Source organism: Rhipicephalus sanguineus, chromosome 4 (genome assembly GCF_013339695.2).
Source record: "Rhipicephalus sanguineus isolate Rsan-2018 chromosome 4, BIME_Rsan_1.4, whole genome shotgun sequence".
Taxonomy (NCBI): domain Eukaryota; kingdom Metazoa; phylum Arthropoda; class Arachnida; order Ixodida; family Ixodidae; genus Rhipicephalus; species Rhipicephalus sanguineus.
Genome location: NC_051179.1, coordinates 193,630,917 through 193,649,283, shown reverse-complemented (window position 1 = coordinate 193,649,283; position 18,367 = coordinate 193,630,917). Strand labels below are relative to the sequence as shown.

The following is an 18,367-nucleotide window of genomic DNA, read 5'->3' as shown; positions in this document are numbered from 1 at the left end:
CTATTTGGTTAAAATGCATATTGAAAGGGTTTGCAGCGCAAACACGGTAGTGCTGAAAGAAAGGTTTAAAGGAGGAAGGAAGGAAAGGTTTAAAGGAAGGAAAGGTCGTCCCTCTGTTTTCCGTTCCTCGCTTTTAAACCTTTCCTTCAGCACTACCGTGCTTGCGCTGCAAACCCTTTCAATATGTATTCCGTCTCTTCAAAAACCACCCCACCTGTGCACCTCTCTGTTTATTTCCACTACCTCGATGCCTTTCTCTCGACTCACCTGCCATATCCCTTTGTTTTCGTCGACAACCGCTCTTTGCAGGTTGCCGTCACGCACCGGTACCTCCGGTATTGTGCATACCACTATCTGCACCTGAGGGGAAATGGCGCGCATGTCATCGACCCCTTTCGCCAATGTGGTCGCTAGTTCGGCTGATTCTTCATTCAAGACGTCGTTTAGACCTCCGGCGATTATCACGAGGTTACGTCCATTAGCCTTAGTTGCGAGTTTTGCGCTAGCTTGTCTCATCCCTGATCCCAGCCTATGTCCCGGGAACTTCCCTATTAAAACTCGTTTGTCGCCTCTCACCCTTTCCTTGACTGCTTCTGCGCATCTAACTAAATTCGAGTCCCCGGCGATTATCACGTGCTCCGACTTTTCTGCTGGACTGTCCCGCACCTGGCCACTGCCTCGGTTACTAGCGTGTGCCACTGCTGCTGTTTTGTCTCCTCCCCTTCCCAAAACTACTTCGCGGAAGCTGGGTCCTGTGACCCTTGCACCTGTCTTTTCCAAACCTGTTTCCCCCTTCGCGTCTACCACTGTGGGGGTCGATGCCCCGCTGTTCCCGCTGTCTCTTGCTTCCTTGTTCACCATGACTACCTTTGCTTCCGCTCTGTCGCCAACGCATTCTCCAGCTCGGCGATTCTTACCATGAGCTCATTCTGGGCAGCCATCATTATTTCCATTTTCGCCTCTAACTCGCATTGCTTACACTTGGCGTCAGCTCCCTCTGTCTTCTCATCCGTACAAACCTCTATTTTCCATCCCATTCCGCACCCTGAACACTTTACGGTCTTTTTGACCATGGCTAAAACGTTCACACGGCCGATTAGATGCACTTAAAGCCAAATGATATCATAAAACTCCGCAAGTATGCTACACTTCAAAGCACATGTGTACCTTTCAGCCACGTGGTGGCCGAACAAACAAATAATAATAATAATAAAAAAAAACCAGGAGACTGTCACGCAGGAAACAGTACAACGTTGTAAGCCCTATTAAGCTTCAATCTAGTGGCTTATGTACTCATATAGATGAGGAGTGGTGAGGGGGGAAGTGGAGAGGGGGAGGGGATGATGAATGGGAAAGGGGAGGGGTAGGGAGAGCGGGAGGGGAGAGGGGAAGTGGAGAGGGTGTGCGCATGCGCAGTAAGGGTGGTCACGCCGCACACCACCACCGGATTGAACTCCGCGATAAGATGCTTCACATCTAATAAACAGTTCATGTTGTGTTCTCGTTGAGCTCGGCGCTCGGCTCCACTTCTTCCGGCAACATGTAACAAGGCGCACCACATGCACGACCTCGGGTCAAACTCGGCGCCTGTGAGAGTTCGTGATGCCGTCGGGAACAACCTCGTAGTCGAGTGCTCCGAGATGTTGAAGTACCCTGTAGTACGGTCCAAAGTATCGTCGTAGAAGCTTCTCGCTCAGTCCGCGTCGTCGTATTGGCGTCCAGACCCAGACACGGTCGCCAGGCTGGTACTCCACGAAGCGTCGTCGAAGACTGTAGCGACGGTTGTCGGTGTGCTGCAGGGTTTTGATGCGCAGGCGGGCGAGCTGTCGAGCTTCTTCGGCACGTTGTAAATAAGCGGCGGCGTCGAGATTTTCTTCGTCGGTGACGTTGGGTAGCATGCCGTCGAGCGTCGTCGCCGGGCTCCTTCCGTAGACCAACTTGTACGGCGTCATCTGCGTCGTTACTTGGACGGCCGTGTTGTAAGCGAAGGTCACGTACGGAAGGACGGCGTCCCACGGCTTGTGCTGAACGTCGACGTACATGGCGAGCATGTCGGCGATCGTCTTATTTAGACGCTTGGTGAGGCCATTGGTCTGCGGGTGGTAGGCGGTGGTGCGGCGGTGGCTCGTCTCGCTGTACTTCAAGATCGCCTGAGTTAGGCCCGCAGTAAAGGCGGTACCTCTGTCTGTGACATAAGCGTGCGCCGGGTTCCCCTTCAGGGGGGGCGAAGGTTCGTCGCAGCGCCCCCCCTCCCTATTATGTCAATGTATGCGGCTGCCTTTGCGCCCCTCTTCTCGCCCCCCCTACAATGTATAGGGCTGACTTTGCGCCCCCCCTTCTCGCCCCCCTTGCCCCCCCCCCCTGCGCACGCCTATGGTCTGTGATAAGGACCTCTGGGGCGCCATGACGCAAGACGATGTTCTCCACGAAGAACTTGGCTACCTCGGCGGCACTGCCTTTGGGCAAGGCCTTTGTCTCGGCATGCGGGTGAGGTAGTCACTACGACGATCCACTTGTTGCCGGAAGTCTACGTCGGGAACGGCCCCAGTAGGTCCATCCCGATTTGCTGGAACGGCCGGTGAGGTGGTTCGATTGGCTGTAGAAGTCCCGCTGGCCTAGCCGGCGGTGTCTTCCGTCGCTGGCAATCTCGGCAAGTCTTAACGTAGTGGGCGACGTCGGCAGGAAGGCGTGGCCAGTAGTATTTTTCCTGTATCCTCGCGAGCGTGCGGGGAAAGCCGAGGTGGCCAGCCGTCGGGTCGTCGTGCAGGGCCTGCAGAACTTCTGGTCGCAGTGCCGAAGGTACAACGATAAGGTAGTTGGCCCGGGCCGGAGAGAAGTTCTTCTTTACGATGACGTCGTTTTTCAAGAAAAATGACGCCAATTCCCGCCTAAATGCTTTCGGAACAACGGCGGTCCTGCACAAGGCCCCTGAGTTCCGCGCGTCGGCTTGCTGTCGGAGTGTTTTCTTCCCGACTTGTAAACGACGGTAATGTCGAATTCTTGAAGTCTTAGGGTCCACCGTGCGAGGCGACCTGGAGGGTCCAAGTTGGCTAGCCAACACAAGGCGTGGTGGTCCCTCACAACTTTGAAGGGCCTTCCGTGCAGGCAGGGGCGAAACTTAGACGTAGCCCAGATGATGGCAAGACACTCCTATTCCGTTGTGGAATAGTTACCTTCTGTTTTGGATAGGGACCGGCTAGCATAACTGATGACCCTTTCCAGTCCGTCGGTCTTTTGCACAAGGACGGCGCCCAGTCCTACTCTGCTTGCATCGGTGTGGATTTCCGTATCGGCGTATTCGTCGAAACGCGCATGTATCGGAGGCGTCTGCAGGCGTCGTTTCAGTTCTTGAAATGCCTCGACTTGCGCCGTTCCCCACTTGAACTCGACGTCGCTCTTCGTGAGGTGAGTTAGTGGCTCGGCGATCCGTGAAAATTCGTTGACGAAGCGTCTGTAATAGGCGCACAAGCCGAGAAATCGGCGTACGGCCTTCTTGTCTGTGGGCGGCGGGAAGGCAGCGATGGCAGCTGTTTCCCGCGGGCCGGGGCGAACTCCAGATTCGCTAATGACGTGGCCCAAGAACAGGAGCTCCTCGTACGCGAAACGGCACTTTTCTGGCTTCAGGGTGAGTCCGGAGGCCTTGATTGCTTGAAGTACAGCTTCAAGGCGCCGGTGATGTTCGTCGAAGTTTGAGGCAAACACAACGACGTGGTCCAAGTACACAAGGCACGTCTGCCACTTCAAGCCAGCCAGCACTGTATCCATGACGCGTTGGAAAGTCGCAGGTGCCGAGCAAAGACCAAAAGGCATGACCTTAAACTCGAACAGGCCGTCCGGTGGTATAAAGGCAGTCTCTTCTCGGTCTCTCTCGTCGACTTCGATTTGCCAGTAGCCGGTCTTGAGGTCCATCGACAAAAAGTACTTCGCGTTGTGGAGTCGATCCAGGGCGTCGTCTATCCGTGGGAGAGGGTACACGTCCTTCTTTGTGATTTTGTTCAGGCGACGATAATCGACGCAGAAACGTAGGGTCCCATCCTTCTTCTTCAATAACACCACGGGTGACGCCCACGGGCTGTTGGACGGCTGGATGATGTCGTCGCGTAGCATTTCATCGACTTGTTTCTTAACGGCCTCCCGTTCCCGCGTCGAAACCCGGTAGGGACTCTGACGGAGTGGTCGAGCATTTTCTTCTGTTATAATGCGGTGCTTAGCAAGGGGCGTTTGTCGGACCCGCGATGACGACGATAAACTCCTTGTATTCCTGCAGAAGGCATCGAAGCTGTTGCTGTTGGCGAGCGGGAAGACGGGTTGACGTCGAAGGGTGGCTCAGGTATTGGGGTAGTCGTTGTATCTTCGTCAGAATCTGAAAAGGCAAACGCATCGCTGACGGCCAAGATTTCTTCGATGTTTGAAATCGTCGTGCCTCTGCTCAGGTGTCTGTATTCTTGGCTGAAGTTCGTTAGCATCACGCTTCCTTTTCCTTCATGCAACCGAGCAATGCCCCTTGCGACGCAAATGTCACGGTCTAGCAGCAAACGCTGATCGCTCTCGATGACACCTTCGATGTCTTCAGCTTTTTCGGTGCTGACGGGAATTATGACGCTGGAGCGAGGCGGGATGGTAACTTGATCCTCGAGCACGTTCAGGGCATGTTGACATAGATTCGTATCCGGCGGTATCGTTTTGTACGACTATAGGGTTATCAACTTGGTTCTTAAGTCGATGACGGCGCCGTGATAGTTTAAGAAGTTCATGCCAAGTATGACGTCCCTGGAGCAGTGTTGCAAGATTACGAAACTCGCAGGATACGTGCGATTATTGATTGTGACTCTTGCTGTGCAGCCTCCAGACGGCGTTATCCAGCGGTACGGATTTCGGGGCCTTCCCAAGCAGTCTGAACTTTCTTCAACTTCCTGGCGAAGGGCCCACTGATGACGCGATTGTCGGCTCCAGTATCGACGAGAGCAGTGACGTTGTGGCCGTCGATGAGAACGTCGAGGTCGCTAGTTCGTCGTCTTGCGTTGCGGTTGGGCCGCGGTGTCGGGTCACGGCTGCGTCGGTTTGTTCCGCTGCTTCCATGTTGCTTCGTCGGGTCTTCTTCGGTCCGCGAGATGTCGTCGTCACGGAGCTGTCTAGCTCGCGTCGTGTTCTGGGGGTTTCGTCGCGGCGTCGTCGGTGGCGGCGGAGGATCTTCGGTAGTTCGTCGTACAGCAACTGGACCTCCATCGGTTGCTGCCCTTAGTTTTCCGGATACGGGCTGGGCGACCGACCCCGGTTTAGGCCAGTGTACTGCCAGCGGTGCGGTGACATGTAGCGGCCGGGCGACGGCGAGCGGGAAGGTCGTCGTTCTTACCACTGTGTTCCGGGAGATAGTCGTCGATGTCGCGGGGCCGCTCGCCTGGCTGCGGGCGCGGTGCGTTGACGGCGTATCCGCGTAGCCCCATCTGTCGGTACTGGCAGCGGCGGTACGTGTTGGCTGGCTTCCCCGCAGTGGTAGCAGAGCGGGCGGTTGTCTAGGGCGCGCCAAACGTCGGTCTTCCTTGGCGCGTAGCGCGGGACATAGCGCTGCGCGACAGGAGGGCGGTAGGGCGTCGGTGATGGTGGCGACGGCGGGGTCTGGCGGCCGAACTGCTGCGGCGGCGCGGCGTCTTGACGTGGGCGAGGAGGGGGCCGTTGCGTCGGGCTGCAGCAGCGTAGCTCATGGCTTGTGGCAGTGGCGGTTCAAGGTTGCCCAGCGACTGCTGGATTTCTGATCGAACTAGCTCTGCGGTCGAGTCCACATGAGGCTGTGGTGAGGGTAACAGCTTGCGCAGTTCCTCCCGAACGATCGCTCGGATCGTTTCGCGCAGGTCGTCGGATGCGAGGGCAGGAACAGCTGGGCTGTCTTCAATCGAACGGCGATTGTACTGGCGGGTTCGCATTTCCAGCGTCTTCTCAATCGTCGTCGCTTCTGAGACGAATTCTTGGACTGTCGAAGGTGGGTTCCACATCAGACCAGCGAAGAGCTCTTGCTTTACCCCACGCATGAGGAAGCGGACCTTCTTGTCCTCGGGCATGGCATGGTCAGCGTGGCGAAACAGCCGGGTCATTTCCTCTGCAAAGATGGCCACGCTTTACGCGTTAGTTATACCCGTGTCTCTAGCAAGGCTGCGGCCCTTTCCTTTCGGACGATGCTTGCGAACGTCTCCACGAAAGCGGTGCGAAAGACGTCCCAGGTTCGAAGAGTGGACTCCCGATTCTAGAACCAGGTCCTTGCTGCGCCTTCAAGGTAAAAGTAGACGTGGCGCAGCTTGTCCTCGGAGTCCCAGTTGTTGAAGGTTGAGACCGTTTCGAACGTCTCGAGCCAGGTTTCGGGGTCCTCGCTTGGTGATCCATGGAAGGTCGGCGGCTCTCTGGGCGGCTGCATCACGACAGCTGCAGGGGACGCTACGGCTGTCATCATGCCCATTGTGTTCGTCGCCGTGGCTCTTGGCTTGTCCAGTAGGAGACCGTATTCGGGTTGCAAGCCTTGTAGCCTGCGGCTAGCTCGCTGTTGCACGAGGTCTCCGACATCTTCTTCACGCTGTGGGCTTGGTTCCCGGCTCTTCGTAGGTGTCCGGAACATCAAGGAAGCAGCACCTCCACCAGATGTCACGTGGTCGTGACGTCGACGAAGGTCAACTGAAAGTCAACTACAGCAATAGACTGATAGCAGCGAACAGCGCGACCGTCGATCAACTGACAAACGGTCAAGCGCGTCGGCTTTTATGCAGGCGCTATCGAGCTTTCCAGCGATATCGCTGGTTGTTGCGCAATCTCTATAATAAGCTCGAGTGTTCGCGTCTTGCGCGCAATCTTAACAAAATGATCTACAATAATCGCAAAGCTGCTCGAACAATGAGGCGCGGTTTGCACTGAGCGTTGCTGACAGCCTTTGTGGGCGAAAACCGAATACAGCAAAAGTGGTAATAAGAAACGCACGTGGCAATATTTACTCCTGTTATCTATCTTCGTCACACAGTCACGTGGCGAGATACCAATTTTGGTGTATATCAGGCTAGCGAAACGGCCGCCAGCGGACCATTAGCGTGGCATGTAAATCATGCTGTACATGACATGCGTGGCATGATTTTCATTTTACCACCCGTTATTTGTGTTCGTCACACAATCACGTCACGCGATACCAATTTTGGTGTATATCAAGCTTGCGAAGTGGCCGCCAGCGCTCCATGAGCGTGGCACGTAAGTCATGCTGTGCATGACATGCGTGTCATGATTGTTAGGACCTATCAGTTATGTTCGTCATACACTCTTGTCACGCCATATCAATTTTGGTTTATATCAAACTAACGAAACGGCCGCAAGAGCATGAAAACAGTGGCATGTAAATCATGTTTATGACATGGGTATCGTGGTATTCATGTTTGACCTGTCATTTATGTTCGTCATAAAGTCATTTTACGCCATACTAATTTTGGTGTACAGGCGCGTGCAAAAGTATACGGACCACGGGATCGCGTGGCAGAATGCATCGACGCGCCATCTACCGATGCTGCGCCTGCTGTCGAGAGCATCACTGAAGCAGCGGTGCCCATGCGCGTCCCTACATATCAGATGGCCTCTCAAGTCGCTCTGTCTGACGTGGCTATGGCGCTCATAGACAAAACGTCATCTGGCTGTCGCTTTCGTTGCTCCATCTAATCTGCGCCGTTGTTTTACGAAGCGCCTGCGGCGGGGTCGGCTCAAGCGCCGTGCGCACGTCGCTTTTTACACCGGTCAATCAGCCTAACTAAGCATCGTAGAACCTAGTGAAGCCAAGCATACATGATTAAGTTTCTCAACCCAGCTCGTCTTTGTCGCTTTAAGCTGTGTTAAGCTTAGATGTGCCTAGTTAAGCGAAAGTAAGTGTAGCCGAAACTGATTAAACCTAGTTGAGCATGGTATCTCGTAATAAAGTCAAGCATAAGTAAGTTCATTTAAGCAAATTCTAATTAAGCCTTGCCCAGCTTGCCGTTTTCATGTTAGGCCAAGTTGACCTTACATGAGCGCAGTTGAGTTGAGGAAAGTGTAGCCAAATCTAATTAAGCATAGTTTATCATGGTTTCACCCGATATAGGCAAGCATATTAAGCATAAACAAGGCAAGCCTACTTGTGACCAATTAAGCCAAGTCGAATTCCCCATGAGCCCAATGAAGCCAAGCTCAGGAGGATTACCCTTGACAAAGATGAGACTAATTAGGATCATTAGTCTAATTAGCGTTAATTATGGCACTAATTAGGCTTATATCAAACCAAGCACACCCTAGATACTCAAGTTTCACGTGGCCTATTTCCTCAACGTTAATTAAACTAATTAACACAATGTTAATTAAACTAATTAACCTAATTAAGCGGTGTCAAGACATGTAGAGATGAACCTGATTAGGCATAGTTGAGCATGACACTTCCCAAATAAATCAGAGCGTAATTAGCTTTAATTAAGAAAATCAAATTAATTGTGTTATTTGATTTGCTTAATTGAGTTTTATTAGCTTCAGCTTGGTCCGCTGTAATGCTCCTGAGCTTGGCTGCAAGGGGCTCACAGGGAATCAGCTTCGATTGCTTGAAAATAACACGATTGATTTGATTTGCTTAATTAAAGCTAATTACGCTCTGATTTAATTTGGAAGTGTCATGCTCAACTATGCCTAATTAGATTCTTCTCGGCATGTCTTGACACCGCTTAATTAGGTTAATTAGTTTAATTAACGTTGAGGAAATAGGCCACGTGAAACTCTAGTATCTAGGGCGTGCTTGGTTTGATATAAGCCTAATTAATGCCATACTTAATGCTAATTAGGCTTTAATGATCCTAATTAGTCTCAGCTTGGTCAAGGGTAATCCTCCTGAGATTGGCTTCATTGGGTTGATGGGGAATTCGACTTGGCTTAATTGGTCACAAGTAGGCTTGCCTTGTTTATGGTTAATATGCTTGGCTATATCGGGTGAAACCATGATAAACTATGCTTAGTTAGATTCAGCTATACTTTCCCCGACTCAACTGCGCTCATGTAAGGTCAACTTGGCCTAACATGAAAACGGCAAGCTGCAGGCAAAGCTTAATTAGGATTTGCTTAAAGGGGCCCTGCAACACCTTTCTTAGTTATATTGGAATAGTCTCATTATTGACGTATGACTCTTCACGAGTCATATGCCGCAAAAATTTTTCAAATCCGTCAAGTCTAAGTGGTGTTACCAAATTATAGAGATCACGTTCCGCAGCTTTCTCCCTCAACTCAACGCAGCGAGCGCGCGGAAAGCTGCGCGCGGCGTGAAGGGAGGGAGGGCGGAGGTGCGAGGAGGCGACGTCAGCGCCGGCGGCATTTATTTTCTTCATTTTTTTCTCTCTGGCGTCTCGGCACAACCACGTGGTCTGTGGCGCCACTTCCGGTCGGCTCGCACGGTCGTCGTCGAGCGGCGGAGCCCATGGCACCGTGTATCGCGCGTGCTTGAAAACTGCGAGTCGGTTTCGTAATGTTGGGTGTGCACCTCGAACTGCCGTAGTGTTTTCATCGCTCTGCCAACCATGGACGCAAACTTGCGTGAGCGTTTGGAACGAATGACAGCTGAGATGGGTTTCGACCCACACTCCGATACACCGCCTCGTCGCACTGCTCGCGCTTGAATCGTATTCAACACGGCAAAGCTGCGTGCACCCTTTTCCCAGTGGCTGTACTTCGATGCTGTTTGCACTTCGAATGCGGGCGCACAGCGAGTGCGGGCTGACAACAAAGAACTAAAGACTAGAAGAAAGGATCGTGGGGCATCGGGCCGGCGCGGACCCATCCCCCGGCTGTCTGCAGCTACCGTGAAAATGCGAGTCTGCTTGGTTGCTGTGTCGCGGTTTCTCGGAAACCTGAGACTACGGGGAGGATATGCCGAGGTACGGCTCGATGACATACTGAACAGAGTGAACGGGACTCGCGCCATACAGCGAACACAGGTATCCTAAGCTAGCCTGGCGCCAGCATTGTTATCGGAGAAATGCTGCACCACTGCCTCGGTCGGTCGTGAGAACGTGCCAATGATGCAGTTTCCAGCTGACGAGGCAACACTCGAACGGCTGCCACTCTCAACGGCAACGCGCACGGCACTTGAGCCGGCCCCGCCGCAGCCGCTTCGTAAAACAACGGCGCAGATTAGATGGAGCAACGAAAGCAACACCCAGTTGACGTTTTGTCTACGAGCGCCATAACCACGTCAGACAGAGCGACATGAGAGGCCATCTAATATGTAGGGACGCGCATGCGCACCACTGCTTCAGGGGTGCTCTCGACAGCAGGCGCAGCGTCGGTAGATGGCGCATCGATGCATTCTGCCATGCAATCCCGTGGTCCGTATACTTTTGCACGCGCCTGTACATCCTATTAACGAAACAGCCAGGAGAGCACAAAGTCGTAGGCGGCTAGATAGATAGACAGATAGATACGCTCAAAGTCGCAGAAGTTTGCTAAGAAATGCTTCGCATTTAAAAAGGAACAGATCCTGGCAAAGGCAATATTGTGAGCAAGAAGCTGGAAAGCCCCATGGCGAGCATGTGGCTGTTATCCAGTTCACTCTCTGGCTGTGCCCTACCTGCTTATGCTGTTGGTCGCTCTAGACCAGAGTAGACCCACCTTTACAATGGCTGGAGGTGCTGGGTACAACAGGAAATCTGGAACTTCACAACCGGGCACTACAACCTGTATTCGTTATGGCACTGGCAACTAATAGACACTACAACCTGTATTGGTTATGGCACTGGCAAACTGATGGACACTACGACATGTATTCGTTATGGCACTGGCAACTGATGGACACTACAGCCTGTATTCATTATGGCACTGGCAACTGATGGACACTGCAACCAGTATCCATTATGGCACTGGCAACTGATAGACACTACAACCTGTATTTTTTATAACACTGGCAACTGATAGACTCTACAACCTGTATTCGTTATGGCACTGACAACTGATGGACACTACAACCTGTATTCATTATGGCACTGGCAACTAATAGACACTACAACCTGTATTGGTTATGGCACTGGCAACTTATGGACACTACAACCAGTATCCGCTATGACACAGGCAACTGATGGACACTACAACCAGTTTCCATTATGGCACTGGAAAGTGATAAACACTACAACCTGACGAGGGTAGCGATGCGGGCTTGTTGGTCTGTCATGGTACTTGGATGTGGGCGCAAAAAGACAAGGACGAAGGGTGAATGAAATTAAACGTTTTTTGTTGTCAGTAGCGCCAGTGTGTGTGTCTTCTTCCCTTCGTCCTTGTCTTTTTGCGCCCACATCCAAGTACCACTACAACCTGTATTGGTTATGGCACTGACAACTGATCGACGCTACAACCTGTATTCATTATGACACTGGCAACTGATGAACACTACAGCCAGTATCAATTATGGCACTAGCGACTGATAGACACTACAACCTGTATTCGTTATGGCACTGGCAACAAATGGACACTACAACGTGTATTTTTTTGTTATGGCATTGGCAACTGATAGACACTACAACCTGTATTTGTTATGGCATTGGCAACTGATAGACACTACAACCTGTATTCGTTATGGCACTGGCAGCTAATAGACACTACAGCCTGTATTGGCTATGGCACTGGCAACTAATGGACACTACAGCCTGTATTTGTTGTGGCACTGGCAACTGATGCGGAGCGGTCATGTATTCTTCTCGGACATATTCCAGTCACTCCTACCTGAATGCCGAATTATTCACCACACCACTATCATCCACACAACAATGGCTTAATAGAACGACTGATTAGAACTTTTGGTGATGTGCTGTCAATGTATTTTATGTGAAATCACTCCAACTGGAATCTTGTACTTCCATTCACCACATTTGCATACAACACTGCCTCACAAGCCACTACCAGATTGTAACCATTCTTCCTGCTTTATGAGCCCTCTAGCACCATTTATGTGGTTCTCTCACACCAAGAGCCCGGTCCTTCTTCAACTGAAGGCTGTCCAGAAGGCCCACAATGAGGCAGTGACGCTGGGTCTCCCCATTCTCTACGTGGGAGTGGCCCACGATCCTCCCCTTATAAAATGGTGGCGGATTCCTTCAGGACCTCAGTAAATTATCTATCTATCCCACACCGTCCAGACACTGCCAACTGCTCACCTGTGTCTGCGGTTGCTCTGCACACTGAGAAATGCCAACAACTAACCTGTTCAGACAGTGTCTGCTCAACAGTGTCGCTATACACAGCGTGCGACCTCAAACCACCTCCTCACCTTTTTGCCATCGACTCCCTCACGTGACCTGTTGCTGCTCCTGGCCTCTTCTCCAGGCGCATGGACTGACTGCAGGATGAGACATCTTTGTGGTGTAGTTGTTTATTCTCTGTCTGCCGAGCTGTGGCGATTGCAAAGCGTGGGCCTTGACAGGGGGAAAGGAAAGAGAGAAGGAAAGCATACACGGGAGATAGTTATACACCAAGCATGGTGCAAGAAATACACAAAAGTAAGGTTTGCGGCATAGAGTTCATGTCACATGCAGATGCGGAGGTGTCAGAAACTTGGGCGTGCGAGTTCTGACACTTGCCACAGTACCATGGGCCTTACTGCATGGCTGAATGAACATCACCAGTTAAATGTGTGGTCGAACCCGTATCGTCATCTTAAGGTCTCCATCGTTGCAGGCTAGTGACTGTGCACATTGACCGGTTCAAGCCATATTACAATTCACTGACCTCTCCTTAGATCGCCTGATTGTGAGCAAGGTCAGCACACTGGAAAGCCCCGTCGAAATCACGTGACTCGTGCAGTGTTTGCTTTCTGGCTGCACCGTACCTGCTAGTGCTACGTTTATTGCTCCTGCTCTATGGCCCGAATAAACCCCTTCTACAATATCCAAATAAGGCAGAAGTTCAGTTCAAGACGAAAGCTTGAAGAGGGGTGTCGCTGGAGCCAGCAACGTTCAAGAATTTTACATTCCTTCTACAATATACAGGGTTTGTCTGAAAAGCAATGCCAGTAGTTACAGTGAAACCTCGGTGATACAAATCTCATGGGAGCATCAAAATATTTGTATCACCCGAAATTCGTATCACCATGGAAAATGGAAAATTAGCATGTGACAAAAGAAAGCTGGCGTACATTTTCATTCATTCTTTTTCAGGGCCACAGTAACATCAGGAAGAACCCTGAATGATTCTCAGTTAAGTTTTTAGATGTCGGCAATCATGCCAGCACTCATAAATACACGGCCCGTATGCGTGTATTTAATTAATGAACCAGGTGCGTTGTGACCCGCGACAGCAGTAGCCCCTTCCAAATTTTAGTATGCTTTTTTGCATGACACCTGAGTACTGCAATGAAAGTAACGAAAGAAGCGTTTTGACGCAATGGATCAAGGCCACAAAATTACAGAACCACAGTCATGTGTTATGATTTGGTTATCGCGGAGGTGTTGGAGATGCTTTTTGAAGATTTACGGTCGTACCCGCACGAGTGTGACCTCAACGGTCGCACAAGTTGACGTTGTGAGGCCTGACTCCTTCGCCAAGACCGTCCTCACCATCTTTCGGTCCTCGTCCACCTTTCATAGGATATCTGATGCACGAGGCAGGCACGTGTAAACACAGCACAATGACAGCAGCCCGCGTCGACGCATTAGAAAAAAAAAATGCATGGCGCTAATGTCCTCTGTAATCTAAATGCGAAGGCACATGGAGGCACATAAAAGCCTCAAAGGGCGCACATGCCCATGCTTGCATTCCCGCACTCGCACACGCTTGGCGCGTCTTCCGCGACAGTGCGGACAGCACCTCTTCGTACCTGGGCGGTAGCGTACGTTCGTATCAAACGTTGCTGGGTGAAATTCGGTTCGCAACAACCGTACTCCATTACATTGCAGGCCAATAGGCCTTGGCCAGGACCAGTGCAAAATCGTATCACCCCGAAATTCGTATGAGCTGTGATCGTATCACTGAGGTTTCACTCTATATTGTAAAGCGTCTATTCCTCACAACACGCTGGGACCGGTTGATATTGTTGGAGGGGGAAGTTAGCTTACGCACGCATGGTCACACTGTCATCCCTTACCATCTGGAGAGTAAGGACAGACCTTTCCACGAAACTTGTTTTCATTTTCCGCGCAAGCCACAATTCAGCACTCGTTGGAACAAAGGATTGCCATCTAGTTTTGTGTGAAACTTGTCAAGTCCATAGCGGAAACCTTTCCTATGATAAATACGGCCTTTGATGATAACTGTTTGTTGGATCGTTGTGTGTACCAATGGCACGAGGCCTTTTTAGGGGGTCGTGAAGAGGTCAGCAATTAAGCGTGCACTGGACGGCCGTCAGTGACCATCACTGATCAAAATGTGACACGTGTGAGAAATCTCTTGAACTCAGATTGCCGTTTGAGTGTCCATTTAATGACACAGACATTAAACATTCCAAAACATAGCAGTTGCGAGAGTTTGACGAAGAATTTGCAGAATTTGAAGTGTGTGCCAGAATTGTGCCTAAAGTGTTAACAGACAACCAAAACTTGCGCCGAGTTCAACGTGCCTAGAACTTTTGTGCTTGTGTGAAAGTGACCCCACTTTTTAGACAATGTCATAGCAGGTGACAAGATTTGGGTGTTTTAATACAACAGCGAAACAAAAAGGCCAAGTGCCAAGTGGCACACCTCAGCGTCCCCTTGCCACAAGGCCAGAATGAGCAAGTCAAAGGTTAGGACCGTGCTCATTGTGTTCTTTGACATCAGGGGGCTTGTCCACCATAAGTTTGTACCACTTGGCACAACTATCAACGCCAGATTCTATGTGGAAATGCTCAAGAGACTCAAATGAAGGGCTCATAACATCCGGACTGACATCGCGGGAGATTGGAAGCATCACCATGACAGTGCACCAGCCCACACCGCCTTCGCCCTGACCTGCTTCCTGGTCGATTCAAAGGTGTCAAGGGTTCCCCAGCTGCCTTACACTCCTGACCTGGCTCCCCCAGACTTCTTTTTTGTTTCTGCCCTTGAAAACTTCCATGAAGGGACATCATTTCGGCACAGTTGACAAAGTCAAAGAAGCTTGCATCAAGGCTCTAAAGGACATTCCGGAGGAAACCTACTGTGACACCTTCGTTGCTTGGAAATGTCACTAGAAGGGATGTATCGGCAGAGGAGGAGCCTGTCTTGAATCCTTTTAATGGGTTGTACTGATCTGATCAATAAATCTTTTCTAATTGACTCATTGACATTACTTTTTGGACATACCCTGTATATCTTGGAAAAAAAGACATTTTCCCTAATGACTCCCATATGTTTAGATATTTTAGTTCTCTGTACAGTAAAGCGCCACTTATAGGTTCCTCACATATGTTTTAGCATGTATAACGTGGCCAGTCCCAGTAAAGAATCTGCGGACACCTATATATTAGAACCCGATTGTTCCTGCAACATTTCTGCCTGATATGTTGTGAACATGGGCATCCGGAGGGGGGTGCAAGGGGGGGCAGCTGCCCCCCCTTGGAATTTCGGATAATATTTTTCTATGCAGTTGCGATAAGCTACACAGCTTGATTAGCACACTCAGGTCCTGGCCTTCAGGTTTGCCATTCAATTTCGCGCCTTACAAACTACTGACTAATCTTGCCTGTCATGTGACGGCAGTTAAAGAAAAGCTGCCAATGCTGAATGCCCCCCCCCCCCTTGCGTATGCACCCCCCTGCAAAAAGTTCTGCGGACGCCCTTGGTTGTGAACTGTCGCTGTGCTGGATGTGCTGAGGACATCCAGTGAATTTTGTTATGTGCACTGCCACAAGGTCATCCAAGTGCTCTAGAATGGTGTGGTTCTGTGATAGGCACGAAATAAATGCTAGACTTCTTAGGCCATGAACTGATGGATAACTTCTTCTGAGGTAAAGCTGTGTGAGATGCATCTGTGATTGATTAGCAGCGCTTGTTCCTGATTTTACCGCTTGTTCACATTATACAGTTCCCGGATTCTGCATTATTTCTTTGCACTGCTGTGACAGTGTGCTAGAAGGTAACTTGTCAAGGTATACTTTTGGGCTAGTTGGTTCATAATCGCAGTAGAACAGCGCCGGCGAAAACAACAGACCAGACGAGGAGAAGGACAGGTAACATAAGGCGCACTAACAACTGAAAGTTTACAAAAGATATGACAGTGACCACATGGTCACTGTCATATCTTTTATAACCTTCTTTCTTCTGTTTATTCATGTGAAGGCAGTATTTATTCTGTGCAGATACTGAATAAACTTTCAGTTGTTAGTGCGCCTTATGTTACGTGTCCTTCTCCTCGTCTGGTCTGTTGTTTTCGCCGGCGCTGTTCTACTGCGGTGTTAGAAGGGTTATGCTGTACTACTCAGCTGTGGTTGATGTTATGTGCAATTTCGGTACAGGCGGCCCGTGCACGTGACGTGCGTGTGATGATCGATGCAGAGCAGAGTTATTTCCAGCCAGCCATCAGCCGCATCACCATGGAGCTGATGCGCAAGTACAACAAGGAGAAGGCCATCGTGTTCAACACGTACCAGTGCTACCTGCGTGCCACGTACGACCACGTGGTGCGTGACCTAGAACTGGCACGTCGGCAGGGCTTCTTCTTTGGTGCCAAGCTGGTGCGTGGTGCCTACCTGGAGCAGGAGCGGCTGAGGGCACGCACCCTCGGCTACGAGGACCCCGTGAATGCCACGTACGAGGACACCAATGCCATGTACTACCGCACCCTCACCGAGTGCCTGCGACAGGTGGTGGAGGGCAAAGAGCGGCGCTCCATCGCAATCATGGTGGCCTCGCACAACGAAGACACCATCCGCTTCGCTGTCAACAAGTGAGCTTCTTGAAAGTTCATTTAATTTTGTTTGAGCAATGTAGCGCAAAACGACATTACAGACCTCATGTGTCATTTCACGCTACAAAGTTGTTCAGATTACTCACCCACGTTGCAACCCTTGTGAATTTTATTTTCTACTTTCTTTGTCCTCAGTTTGATCCTTGTTTCCAAAGGCTGCAATTCTAGCGAGGCCAGGATTCCGGCCCACGAGAGACTAGTTCCCGAAACGTCCACCACGTGCCGCATAACTTTGAACCCTCCCCCTCGTTCTCGCTTTTCTCCTCCCACTACCGAGCAGGCGGGCTCCGAGAGGAACAGCTTTTCCCGATGCCTGCCGTGTCAGCACGGAATCCCCCGCCGCGCACTCTCCCCTTTACGCGCACCGCCGCCGCCCGCAGCACTGTGAACACAGCGCCCGTGGCGCTTTACTGTTTGAAGCGTAATCGGGTTGCCTTAGAACGCGTAGTTATAAAGCGAGGTTCAGTAAAGAAGAAGAACAATGCACATGCTGCGGGGAAGTTAAGGAAAAGGCGGAGCATGTTCTGATTGAATGTGGAGATATCCACCCAGGTGTACGTTTGGGCACGAGCCTACATGAAGCCTTGGGTTTTAGAGACGACAGTGGAAAGCTGAACACACCCGCGATCGAAATAAGTAAGAGAAGGTTAGAGTATTGGTGGCAGAAAATTGGAGAGAAAGGACAAAAATAAATATTGGAAAAAAAATGACATTCTGCCGTAAAGGGCAGAGAACCGGGCTGAGAATTTACGTTTTTTTTTTCCTGTAGTAAGATAGATTTAATTGAAGTAGAGACATTAGGCCAACACTAAGAAAAAGAAGAGTAAAGGGAATTTTTTTTTTGTCGAGCCTGGTGGCACACTTGTCACCGCCCAGTTATAAAGGGGACGCTCATAGCATCCATCCATCCACCCATCCGTGGGGTGGTTTCCAAAGAGACAGGATTCACTTCGATAAGTGGTTTGGTCATGAGGTGGAGTGGCGACTTCCCCGCTCTTCTCGCTGTCTCTGTCCTTCCCGCGCTTTTCGCACTCTCCTTTTTGGCCACAGGTACGAACACACATACAAATGGTTTCGCGAAGTCGTAGGAGGCTGTTCTTCGTTTCGCTACTCGAGCTAACCGTGGTTTCGAACAACGGCTGCAGACCAGGCTCCCCTCTCGCCTTGAAGCATGGGTCTGGTCAGCTATTGAGGGCCCGAGCGTAAACATCATGTCAGTCGGAGACTCATAAATCTGCGGTCCGAAGCCCACATTCGACACATTCTCAGAAAATAGGCGTCGAAGCCCCTCTGTGCACGTAGGCGCAAAGTGTCGCATTTCGCCTGCTGTGCCAGCGGCACGGCCGGGAGCTGTTTCGACGAGTTCAAAGTCGTGTGCCTCCTTTTGTATTCGAACAGCATAGCACAGTTAAGTGGTGCTGCCTGCTTTATTCTTCGCGGCGCCCCTTAGCGAAGGGGAACTCGCCCATCTGCGCGGCCCATAGAGAAGGAGGAG

At 50.9% G+C, this 18,367-nt stretch overlaps 1 protein-coding gene across 1 annotated transcript in view; it reads left to right on the top strand.

Moving 5' to 3' along the window:
* The window catches only part of LOC119390992 (proline dehydrogenase 1, mitochondrial), a 424,578-nt gene that overhangs the window by 374,329 nt on the left and 31,882 nt on the right, over positions 1–18,367 (top strand). Inside the window, exon 9 of the mRNA XM_037658697.2 lies at positions 16,421–16,851. Within this exon, the coding sequence (XP_037514625.1) occupies positions 16,421–16,851 (431 nt within the window). The remainder of the gene's footprint in view (positions 1–16,420; positions 16,852–18,367) is intronic.